This window comes from Herpailurus yagouaroundi, unplaced genomic scaffold, assembly GCF_014898765.1.
Source record: "Herpailurus yagouaroundi ecotype Mexico unplaced genomic scaffold, PumYag 140, whole genome shotgun sequence".
Lineage (NCBI taxonomy): Eukaryota > Metazoa > Chordata > Mammalia > Carnivora > Felidae > Herpailurus > Herpailurus yagouaroundi.
In genome coordinates, this window is record NW_024412395.1 from 69,086,441 (window position 1) to 69,099,206 (window position 12,766).

General features: G+C 37.8%; 1 protein-coding gene and 1 long non-coding RNA gene across 5 annotated transcripts in view; one reads left to right on the top strand and one right to left on the bottom strand.

Moving 5' to 3' along the window:
* Window positions 1-321, bottom strand: part of LOC121030818 (uncharacterized) — a 218,011-nt gene extending 217,690 nt beyond the window's left edge. For all 3 annotated transcript variants that reach the window (XR_005790430.1, XR_005790431.1, XR_005790429.1), the window contains exon 1: window positions 214-321. This is a non-coding gene — a long non-coding RNA (uncharacterized LOC121030818). The remainder of the gene's footprint in view (window positions 1-213) is intronic.
* Window positions 208-12,766, top strand: part of WDR75 (WD repeat domain 75) — a 31,411-nt gene continuing 18,852 nt past the window's right edge. The window contains exons 1-5 of one of the 2 annotated variants that reach the window (XM_040475625.1): window positions 208-315; window positions 6,107-6,236; window positions 6,439-6,601; window positions 8,991-9,056; window positions 9,926-10,016. In XM_040475625.1, the coding sequence (XP_040331559.1) occupies window positions 6,590-6,601; window positions 8,991-9,056; window positions 9,926-10,016 (169 nt within the window). In that variant the 5' untranslated portion in view covers window positions 208-315; window positions 6,107-6,236; window positions 6,439-6,589. Of the gene's footprint in view, window positions 316-628; window positions 760-6,106; window positions 6,237-6,438; window positions 6,602-8,990; window positions 9,057-9,925; window positions 10,017-12,766 lie in introns of those variants that run through there. The other variant, XM_040475624.1, reaches the window with a different exon arrangement.

The window sequence follows — 12,766 nt, forward strand, 5'->3', positions numbered from 1 at the left end:
AGTGGGAGGGAATGTCAGATCGGTGCGAGCAGCTCCACCGAACAGGAAAACGGATGCACCAGAATTCCGGAGCAGGAGCCAGGTGTCCAAAGGAAAAGGCAAGGCCTTCGGAGTTGCGGGGATTTTGTAGAGACCTATGCTACGCTCGGCGGAAAAGGAGAAAATGACGGCTAATGAAAGGGACAAACAGCTATGCAAATAGTAGAAAGCTACCTTTCCACCCAAGAACTAAGCTGAGCGGTAAAACCAGGTGGCACGAATATGTTGGCGTCATCTCGCAGCGCCCGAATCACTACCGAGAAAGGAAAGGCCTTGGTGAGTGGGAAAGGGAGGCCGTCTGGAGGTCACGTGATACACAATAGGCCACCCTTCCCTTCTGGCGAACGAAGTTGTAGGTAGAATCAAATTAACAGGCCAGAGAGAAACTTATTTGTACTAAGAGTTCAAAGATGTCTAATATAAATTCATTGTCTCACCTTTCCTACCTGTGTTGTAATTTAAAGTTGCCCCCAAAAAAGATGGCGGCACAGGCGCTGGGTCCTACCATAGAGACTGAGGCCTAGAGAAGCCGGTGCACGCCTTTTGTGGGCTGAGACTCGTGCCCTAGCGCCCGGCCTCCGTCAAGGAAGTTCGGGGCTTGCGGGCGGTTGTGAGTTCCTGCGTCTGCGCGAAGATGGTGGAGGAGGAGAGTGTCCGCGTGGTTCGTTGCGGCGGCAGCGAGTTGAACTTTAGGAGAGCTGTGTTCTCTGCGGATTCTAAGTATGGGGCCACCGCGCACTGTCAGCCGGGCTGAGGGACGTGAGTCCCCGGGGAGGGGGAGGAAAGAACTGTCAGGCCAGTCCGGACTCGCCAACCGGCGGTTCTGGGCTCTGGGAAGGGGGCGCGTGCGGGAGTCCCCAGGCCACGCGTAAGGGAACCGTTGCATGAGTGCTGCTTAGAGGAGTGAGAAACCACTTAGTCCCGTGGCACTGCAGGCTGAGGCTTCTTTACAGGACAGTTTACCTGCAGGTGGTTGAGGGACCGGGGGCGGTCCCACGTGCCTGGAATCAGCTCCGCCGTGGGGCGGCGAGAAAGTCCGGGCAAAAAAGATCTGTACATCACTGCCCTTGCAGTACTGCGAGGAGTGTTTTTTCGGAAAGAGTCGTGACTTTGAATTACTGAAAGATCAAAGATTTCCATTTTCTCCACACTCTTCTTTCCCCTAAAGATGTATTTTGGCAACCTTATTGCAACTATGCGTGATACTGATGTTAGAGTCTGTGCGGAATGATTACGTATGAAAGCCCTGGTGTCTATTCTCGGGAGTTCAGTATAGCTGGAAACCAAACTACTCCCTGGGTTCAAAACCCGGTTCTTAAATTGTGTGACCTTTGCAGGTTCTTTATCTTTGCCTCAGTAGTCTCATCCTAAAACAGGAATAATATTTTTATAATCCAATTCCTAGGGTTGTTGAGAGGGTTAAGTGCTTTAATACATATAAATCAGGTAAAACAAGCCTGGTACTTAATGGCTCAGTGTGTGTCAGCTGTCATTGCTCTATTGTCAGTATAATTTACAAATGACATCTCGTAGAAAGAGGTTTTCAAATCATTTAAGGACAGAGTGACCCTTAGTTAATTACCCCTTTCTATCTTAGAAGAGTAACGATAATATCTTATGAAAGTTTGTATCCCCCACAGTGTCTTGCTTATGGGTGTATGATAGTTGTTGAATGCATGCATGACTGAAGGAGTTTTCATAAATAGCAGTAGAGGCAAGAAAAAAAAAGAAGAATCCTTGGTCTTTACATGAACGAGAGCTTTGTTGATATTCATCTTATAAATCAGGAAGAAACTGAGATTTCAAGGTGTCAAAGTTCTGCTTACAGCTAGGAATCCAGTTTCTTTTTCCAGTGTAGTGCTTCTACAACTTAGGATGAGATGCAGTATTTCATTTACCAAGTCCTACAATTCGTTTTTAAGTATTTGTCAGCTACGTATTATTTGTAACAAGCTGACATGATAAAAATTAAGATAATTTTAATATTGATCCTATTTTCAAGATTTTACAGTCTAGTGAGGAAAAAAATAATTAGTAACAGATGTTGCATACTATGGTTCCTTGGGAGTTACTAAAGAGAGAGTACTTCAGACTGGTGAGGATGGACAGGTTGCTGAGGAAATGACATTTAGGCTAGGCCTAAATAGGTGAATGGTATTTTGACTAGAGGATATGGATGGATGGCATTCCAGATAGTGGGCACAGTATAAGCAAGAAGAGTAGAAACCTAAATATATTGAACAGACTGTGGTACAGTTAGCTCATATGACTAGTATATGAAGAGAGCTAGTGAGGTTGAAAAAGGAACGTGAAGCCAGTTCTTGGCTGTTTGGTCCAAAGAGACTATTTTTTTTATTCCCTAGATGGAGGGCGGTGGAAGGTAACATGATTGTGTTTCTTCAAGAATGTTAACCCGAAGACTATGCATAAAACTAAGTAATAAGTGGTGGAGAGTGGCAAGATCAGAGGTAGGTTGACTTAGCATACTTGAGGTACACAGATGGCATAGAGGAGGGAGTTATATAGTGAAAGTTTCCCTTCAGTAGTGGGACCTTGCAAGACTAATAGGAGTTTGTTCCACCACTGATACTGGGGGAAGGCATCCAGGCGAAGTGCGCAGCTTGAAGTTGCTGGGGTAGGGTGGGAGGAGTAGGTAGTGTGATGTGTGTAAAGTCAGTATAGTTTGTAGCATAAAGTATAGGGAAGTGGTGGGAGAAGAATCTGGAAGAGTACAGACCATGGCTTAAAAGGCTAATGCAGGCATTCAGACAAGAAATTACTTTGGCCTAAACCAAGATAATATTGAAGAGAATAGACAATTTTGGAGTGAATCAGCACTTAGGATTAACGAGATAGCGAGTTCACTTTGGGACCTGTTGAGTTTAAAGTACCTATGAAATGACCAGATGGACCTAATAAGTAGGTAGAAAATCAGTACTGAAGTTTGGGGAATTTGGTGAAGATTTAGATGTGGAGTGTTTGGGTTTTGTTTGTGTCTATATAAAAAGTAGTAATTAAAATCAGCTCTCTAGCAAATGAACAGGGTCATAATGAACTCATCAAGGTTTTGGATGTTATCTAAAAGGTACTACAGGTGTTGGCTAATTTATACAAAAAGGAATAAGGTAATTTTGTATTTTGCTTCAAGGAGGTCATCAAGAAAGCTGAGATAGTAAATAAGACTAGAATCGTGGAGTTTTATCTGTTTCCTCTTGTTCATGGGGTCCTCTTGGAACTAAGACAAAAACTCTGTTCTGCCTACTTGAGGGGGTTGTTTTAAGAGGCAAGTCGAGAGGTGGGTATACATGAGAGTAGCTTGTATTCCTGTATCAGTTATTACTGACTCCCAGTCCAGCACTGTTTATATTACATCCTTTTAGCTCCTACAGTTACATGGTGCTAAGCATTAGGTTGCTAAGGTATAGAAAATTTAAAAGGTAGGTCATTCTTGTATTTTACATTCCTAAATTCCCACAAAGCTAGTGTCCAACTCTAAATACTCTTTTGCAGACCATTCTGTATATTGCTGTAATAATTTTCCTTAAGTGTTACTATCATAACTCTCACCCTTATTCCTAGTCTTGCTCAGAACCCTATTAATCTTCTGTTGCCTTCCTTATCTACAGCTCTTTTCTCTGGCTTTCATGACTTTCCCTGATCTAGCTTGACTCTCCTTACCCAATTATTTCCTGACATAACCCATCATATACACTTTGTTAGGTCATTTCCTATCTCTTGTAGGTACTGTGTTAATTATTTCCCAGCTTATGTTTATGTTGGTATTCTTTTTCGTTCCCAGCTCTTAAATTATGCATCCTTTGGAGCCTCATTTAAATTCTGGTTCCTGTTTGAAAGCATCTCTAACTTCTTCATTTCAGTAAAGTTGATTGAATCATATGTGGCAGGCATTGTGGTCTATGCTTTACATGCATTTCTGTCTGCAGGGTTTTAGGTATTCTGATTTTATGAAAGCATTTGAGTGTGCTAAGCATACTGTGTGTGCTAAGGGTGCATTTGCATGTGTTGTTTCCTTTAGTCCTCATAATAACCCTGTGAGAAACCATTACCTGCCTTTTACAGCAGAGAACAGTGATGTTTTAGAGAATTAAATTCTCCCAGCATTCAGCCCATATGTGGTAAAGCTGGCATTCAAACCCATTTGTTTGACTTCTTAAAACTGTGTCCTTTTTCTACCTACTGTATTTCTATTGTTATTTATAATAAGTAAACACACCTTTCCTCCCCTCAAAGAGCTTACAGTCTAGTAGGGGAAGGCTTCAATATGCTGTGTGGTCAGTGCTCTTATAGCGCTAAGCCTACCATCTTGTATAAGCACATTAAGAGTGGTACTGCTCTAGAATGAGAAAATGCAGGAAGGCTTCACGTGTGCTGAATCTGTCTTAAGGAAGTAGTCAGAAAGAAAGAGTATTCTGTGTAGACAGCAATGTATACAAAAGCAGGGAGAGAGTGTTTCTTTTGGGGGCTTGCTTTCAAATTTGAAGCCATTCTCTGTGGAGGAGCAAGGAGAGGAAATTCCTTTTCTCTGGGGAAGCATATCAGAATCAGGGAGTTTTCCTGGCACATAGTACCCTTCACCCACCACCATCTCAGGGAATGCCTAGCCAACCTTTTGGTATAATGGGGTGTGTCTGTGGGGAGTGGGAGGGTAGTGGAGTTGTAAACCACTTGACTAGAGGACAGTTTTAAAATGACAAAGTAGCTCCACTTAGATCAGGTCAAATCCCCAAAGGCCTTAGGAGTTTAGATCATATCCCAAAGGCAGTGGGAAAACATTGACAAACTGTAATTTAATTTTATCTTTAAAGAGGTAATGTCAAATTTGCAAAGTTAATCTGGTGTGAGTGGGAAAGATGAATTGAAGGGCCACACCTGGAGACTGTAAGAAGCCCTTAGGTCCAGGCTGGAGATGTTAAGACTCTGAATTAAGGTACTCATGGGAATGAAGAGGAGGATCCAGCCAGAGGGGTAACCATATGTCTCAGATGTTTTGTTGCTTGAACTTGCTTAATCTTTTAGACAGTGAAACAAGTCATTTCATGATTGCCTCCTGGCACTTAGAATAATGCGTCCTGATTTCAGAGAGGTGAACATGTGAAAAAGCAGGTGTCTTAGAATTGATAAAATAGGGTAGTCGTGATCCTGGTCAGCATTAGAAGATTTACTCTTTTGTTATCTTGTAATTTTTTTATTGGTTCATTTTATCCAGATAGTTTACAAAATCTCTGAGAATTGAGTGGGTTCTGTTCAACAAACTGGATTGCACATTGGGAATCAAAGATAAATTAAGGCATTTGCCCAATGGGAGCTTATGGCCTAATAAGGAAGGGGATACATTTGTAAACAAGTAATGGCAACACAGTGTGAAAAGTAGTAGGATCAAGTCATGTAAGGTTGCTTTGGGAACACAGAGAAGAGATCTGGCCTGGGGATTCTGTGGTTTGTACCTTCTGTACTGCATGGAGAAACACCCTATTAGACATGTATAATGTTCTACGTAATAGGCACAGAACATTTTTTATTTTGTAGAGACTAGAAGGTTTGTACTACTATACTACGAGCTCTGTTCTGTGGTTATATCCGTAATGAAAATTGTCAAATATTGCCCCCACTTAACTACTTTTAGTAATTTAGTAGCCTCTCCTATTTTGAAGAAAGCCACAAATCCAGAAAGACAAAAACAAAACTAACATTTCAGTAACAAGTGAAAGAACTGTCACAAAGTCTTTGTACTTTGCTATAAAAGAGGTCTTGCCAACTAGAGAGAGCTTTGACTTAGCATTTGTAAGGTGGTGTCCCCAGTGAACAATGAAGAGCAGGGGGGACATGGGAAGATGCTGTTAGAGTAATGGTGCATGGTAAGTGAGAACATAGCACACAATTTTTAGTATGTAGTTCTTGAAACTGTTGGTTTTATTTTATTTTTTTTTTGAAACTGTTGGTTTTAAAAGAAACCTCTGTTGCAAGTGAAAAAGATTTTTCATGAACTATAAAAAAAAGATTATGCTGTATACAGAATACATGAAATTTATTTTTTTATTATTTCCAGGTATATCTTCTGTGTCTCTGGTGACTTTGTTAAAGTTCATAGCACAGCTACAGAAGAATGTGTACACATATTGCAAGGGCACAGAAATCTGGTGACTGGAATCCAACTCAACCCCAACAATCATCTACAGGTGTCAAATGATTTATAATTAAATGTAATATTGGCTTTGTTGTTACCAGAAAATTATGATTTGATTTTAGCTGGGAAACTTACCAAGTTACAATTAGAAAAATACATGCATCCCTTTTCAAAAGTTCGTATTGTGCCACTTCATTTTTATAAAAAAAAAAAAAGATGAAAATCAAAAATAGCATTCCGTGTTTATTTTGCAGCAGGGTGATGTAGAGGCAGCACGCACCCCTGGCAGTGAGAGTGGCCCCACCAGGCTCCTTCCCCAGGAACTGCTCAGCATCAAGCTACCATAGCTTTAAGCTATGATCATCTGTGCTTTATCTCAATATATGTTGTACATCCATTAGCAAGATGAATCCCAAGGTATCAGAAAAGCTTAAGAGAGGTTATTCTTTGGATGTGGGAATGCTCAAAATTGTTTGTATAAATTAATGGTAATTGCTTCTTTGTTTTACACCATTTCCACCTTTCTATGAAAGATTTCATAGAAATACTCTACTTTCAGGTAGCAGCAGAAACCTATATGTTGATTTTTTTGATTCAGGGTACTTTTTAACATTTTTAGTTATTAAAATAGGGTCACAGCCTAGATCTACATTGCCCATGCTGTATTCTGTAAAACCATTTATTCCAGAGAATGCTAATAGATGTTGCTTGAAAGAAAACATTCTTGGCTGTGTGAGTTACTGAAATTGAAGGTTAGGCACAGTTAGATAATTTCTTGGTTGTAGATCTTCTCAAATCCTTTTATATGCATTACAAATATCCAAAAAGGGTGCATACTGTTTGGTGTTTCTCAAGCTTAAGTGTCCTTAACCCCTTTGGTTTCTGGAACCCATTTTTCAAAATGCTGGCTAAGAGGTATTGATGTTTTAGATCTTTTCCTTTACAGATGAGGCTCTTTAGTGTTGGTGCAGATGTTATCTTAAGGCCAGTGCTGGACAAGAAGGATTAGTCAGTGGATGGACCAGTTAATTTCAGGGCAAACTTGGGAATCTAATTTAGTCCAGACCTTCCCACTCACCCCACAAAGCAGCTCAGAATTCAGAAATAATGTCATTTTAATTCTGTTCTTAAATTTCAGCAACCACTAAAGACATCTCAAAAATGGTTGACTCATGGTCTAGTTTGTTTTGTTTTTTTAATTATTTATTTTAGAGAGAGAGAGAAAGAACATGAATGGGGAAGGGGCAGTGAGAGGGAGAGGGAGAGAGAGAATCCCAAGCAGGGTCCACACTGTCAGTGTAGAGCTCGATGCAGGGCTCAATCTCTCAAATGATGAGATCATGACCTGAGCTGAAATCAAGAGTTGGATGCTTAACTGACTGAGCTACCCAGGCACCCCTCTCTTGCTCTAGTTTTTGATCAAGTTCCATTTTTCTAGATTACTTACTGCCAACATGGAAGTTATTGCTTGATACAAGAATGGGTTTATGCGTATCACCATTCACTGTGTTGTTATCACAAAGAAGTCGGGCCTATTGTAACAGGGATCTTTTCTTTCCAAAATTAAATGAGCTACTACATGAAAGTCAAAGTTAAGTAGCTTTTCTGCAGAGTGCAAGCACAGTTTACTTTCCTTGCTCTCCTCTGAGGGTTTAACAGAACAGTTCATTGTTATGTGTAGCACTTGAATGTTTTTCATAGCAGCAGTATCCTTTCATTAAAACTGGAATTTGTGAAGTCAGTATGACTACGTTTTGTAGCCAAACAAAAACCATGTATCATTGCATAAAAGATCTATTCACGTGAGTGAAAGTTAATAAAGTTAGAGAATGCTTTTATTGAAAGGTTTGGTTAAGGTGATGGGGAGTGCAGATTCTCTGGACTTCAGAGTCATAGGATTTGTGTGTTAACCATTGTGTTTTGACAGTGATTGTATGGTTGGTTGTTATGTTTTACTAATCCTTTTTCATGATCCTTTCTTTATATGTAGTAATTTTGATGTATATTTTCTACATGACATAATTCTTTTACTTGAATAGATGATACCATTTTCTGTTCTCTGATTCCATGTCCTCATTGGCAGAAATCTTAAAATTGCCGCTTTCAGAAAACTTAAAATTCTTTATAAATGTTCTAAGTGATGTATTTTCACCGTAATGGCGACAAGTAATCCAGTGTGGCCTTAGTAAAATTAAGTCCACTGGGACAAAGCTAAACATACATGCTATTAAGGCCTTCTGGCGCTACCAAAGTGTGGTGCACAAATCAGTGCCACAAATGGTTGGTTACCATTCTGCAGTGAGATAAGTGTGGAAATTGAATGACCCAGAACTGTAGAGCACTGTGACATTGCCACAGCATTCGAGTGCATGATAACTTAATTGTATTTTACAAAAGTATTGGTCTTTAGTGTGTTGGATTTTTTTTTTTTTTTTAAAGAGGACATTCTCAGATCATTTGAGAAGCAGTCCTTTAATGTATGTAAGATGAAAGTGGTTTTGCTAATAAGAGAGGACTGGGCTCTAGACAAGCTCTCAAGTATTTTCGTAGCTCAAGAACTTACCATCTTCTTGAAGATAGAGGATTGACTTTTTCCCCCTCATTTTAATTAAAACTTGAAATTTCTTCACAGAGCTCTGATTAGGTTTTCTATTTAAAAAAAAAAAAATAGGAGTAAGTGACTCTACCTCTTTAAAGCTAAGGATTTAATGAACAGAAAATGCCATCTGTATTGCTTAATTATTTGTTTAATACCTTAATGAAGTTGTATTTTGTAATAAATTCTGTACTATTTTTACCCTTTTAGTTGTATTCTTGTTCCTTTGATGGCACAGTTAAACTGTGGGACTATGTAGATGGCATTTTAATAAAGGTACGTGGATTGATCTTCCATTTTTATCCTTTGGAAAGGAATGGCAACATAATGTAATGACAGACACATTGTTTTTTTTTAGAAGGCCTAAGAGCCTTTTAAACAAGTTGTAAAAGTCACACCATAAAAGAAATTTGACTGAAAATTTTAAACTTTCGATGAAAAGATGAGTAATAAAATTGGAAGAAAATATTTACAAGAGATATTATCCCTAAAATACAGAAAATTCCCAAAATCAATAAGGAAAAACTAATAACTCAGTGGGAAAAAAATTGGCATAGGGTAAGACTATGTAACTCCCAGGAAAAAAAATAACAAATAGCCAGCAAATGTGGAGAGGTGTTTAATCTCATAAATAAAAAACGACACAGCATTTTTCCCTATCAGTTCCAAATTGGAGACTGCAAAAAAAAAAAAAAAACACACTAGTAATAGGTAAAGTGCAGAGAAACAGATACTTTTGTACATAATTAGAGTACAACTGGTAATGAAAAAATAACTTTACTCCAGCAATCTCACTTGTTAGGAATTTCTTGTTGAAATAACGACATGTATGTGTAGTTATTACAGCATTATTTACAGAAGAAAGAAATTTAATATGATCTTGAGGTCAGTTAAAATTTTATATTCATTCATTAGAATACCATAGTACCATTTAAAAGACATATGTGGATCTATATGTATTAATTGAAAATGTATTCAACAAATACATATTGAGTATATTCTATACACCACATACTCTTCTGACGTTGGGATACAGCAGTGAGCAAAATGGGTTAAAAAAAAAAAAATCCCTGCCCTTTATGGAACCTAAGTTTGGGGGGTGGGGAGGACAGGTGATAAATAATATGGTGCTTTTTATCTTTCAGACTTTCGTAGTAGGGCTTAAACTTCATGCCCTCTTTACTCTACCCAGTGCTGAGGATTCTGTCTTTGTTATAATAAATAAAGAAAAGCCAGGTATAGTATAATTAACTTATTTTGTTTTATATAGCATGGGTTTACTGTTTCCATAGTTTTTCAAAAGTTAACATCTTGGTTTTAGTCTGAAGTTAACAGTTTTTGGAGCTGGCATTTCAGTTCCTTCTGTTGTTATTGCATTTATTTTGGGGAAGCCTCATATAGTTGTAATAATAGACTGCAGAGCTCAGAGTTCAAAGCTGTGTTGCAGAGATGGACTAGAGTTTATCTTTCTACTGAACTTAATCTGTCATTCTTAAGTATCTCTATAATTTTACCCATTATTGAACACCCCTTTGACCCTGAATCTGTTCAGAAATGGTATAGAAAACAGTTTGATATTAAGAGGTAATAGTGTGATTAAATTATTAATTACATTTTTATTATCATTGGAACATTATTTCATTGAAATTTCCATGTTTCAGGGCATTTTATGAATTTCTGGAATATCTTTAGTGGTCACAAATAATTACCCTATAGCAGAGAATTTGATACATCAGAACATTGACATGAGGGATATATCCAAAGAATTTTTCTAATATCATTATTCAAGAAGATTGCTGCACCTCTGGTGTTCTCTCTAAAGTATAGCTGTATACAGAATTCAAAGATGAAAGCAGCTTTAAGGTAATTACTGAGCAGTCTGCTACACAGGCTCATGGCTCATTAGCTAAGTGAATCCTTTCCACGGTGTATTTTTGTTGTTTTTGGAGGGTTTTTTGAGGGGAGAATTGGTTTTGTGTGTTGTTTTGGCTGGGAGAAATTGGCAGATTGTTTTCTATCATGGACTTTTATTAAAACTGTGAAAGTTAAATCTGTTTTTAAGCTAAAAATCATTTAGTGAATGAAGACTGTTAATGATTAATATTTATCTGTCAAAAATGTGAAAGAATAAAAGCAGTAAGTTTAGTTATGTTAGCCCATAAACAACCTCTAAAGTATTCCAAAAAATGTTCTGGGAATGGCAACATTTCTTAAAATAATTAAGTCTCCTAGTTGACTATTTTAGATAAAACTCTTCAGTATTTAAGCTCTGTCTTATAGAAAAGTGTGTGGATTCTTAAGGTGTATTCACATCCTTACTAAAAATGTAGGTTCCTGATCTCCCTAACTGACCATTGATTCACTAGTTGTGAGATTTAGTCTAGAAATCTACATTTTTATATTTCCCCGGGTGTTTATACTCATCACTCACAGTTGGTAACCACTCTGTATACTAACACTGTGATTGTCAATTGCAAGAGTAGTTGCTAATAGTTGTAGCAAAACTTGTTATCCGTATCAGTGAAATCAGCAGTTCTTAACACTGGCTGTACATTAGAATCACTGCAAAGAATTTAAAATTTTAAGATTCTCTGTGGTGGGGCCTGTTTACTTGAAAATTCCCTAGTTTAAGTCCATTGTGCAAACCAGGGTAGAATACTGATCTAAAGTAAAGACCTTGGCATTCTGTTGAGATGGTCTGTTTTATTCTCTCCAACAGAATAGAATGTGGCACATAGTAGGTTTTCAGTTAGACATTAAATGAATAAATTACATATAGTCAAAAAATGATACTATAAAAGATGACGTGTAAATAATTTATTTTTAAACCAGAAGCACACTTCAATATGATTTATACAATTTCCTAACAGAGACTGGTTTTGCATTGTGGAACAAAGATGAAACAAATGGCGAATATTAATTTAAATCTATTCTATGAAATGCTAGTTCAAGCCCGGTTCACAATTTTATCTAACAGCTAACTAGATTTTCATATTCTGAGTCCTCATGATACGGGCGGCCAAGTACTGGAGAGTAACATTAATCCCACCATAAACAGAATTCCAATTAGATTATAGCATTTGGTTTACTCCAAAAGGCATCTTCTAGTCTGATCTAGCAGACAAATCAGTCATAAGATATAAGAAGGTGAAAGATGTTTTAGAGAAAAATATAGCAGGGGAGGGGAATAGGCAACATTGGAGAAATACCTAGTTAAATAAGTGGTCAGGGAAGGTTCTGAGAAGAATAAGCCGCATGGTCATATTGGAGAAGCATCTTCTACAGCATTTCTGACATGTTTGAGGACTAGGAGGGAGGTTGGATTGGAGTAATCCAAGGAAGAATAGATAATATACAGCCTTGTATGCCATTGAAAGGACTTTGGTTTTTATTCTGAGTAGATAAAAAGCCATTTTGAAGAGTTTTGAGCAGAAAAGTGAAATGTTGTTAATTGTAGTAGATTCACTGGCTTATTGAGAATAGACTAAAGGGGGACAAGGATAGAAGTGGTAAGGGTACAGTTAAGAGGTACCTCTTACCAGTTAGATGATAAGAAATGATTGAGTTCTGGGTATCTTTGGAAGAGACAGCCAACAAGATTTACTAATGGTTTGAATATGGGATATGAGAGAGAATTCAAAGATAACTCAAGGATTTTTAGTCTAAGCAACTTGGTAAATGGTGGTGCCACTTCCTGAAGTCGGCAGAGGGGAAGACTAAGTTAAAAAAAAAAAAATCAAATGTACAGGGTTTGGGGATGTGAAGTTTGTGATGACTGAGAAGGCTAGAAGAATCAAGAGTTCAAAGCAAATACTAAACAGGCTGGAAAATGGGAAAATGGTAAATTGATGTGTTACAGAATTTCATATTCATTATAATGTCTGAGAGGATAAGGAAATAGCATACATAGTAAATATAGCTATTTTTCCTTGTGAGTTTTTTAAAAATGGGATATAAAGAGAACAGCATGTCAATATTCTAGAAGA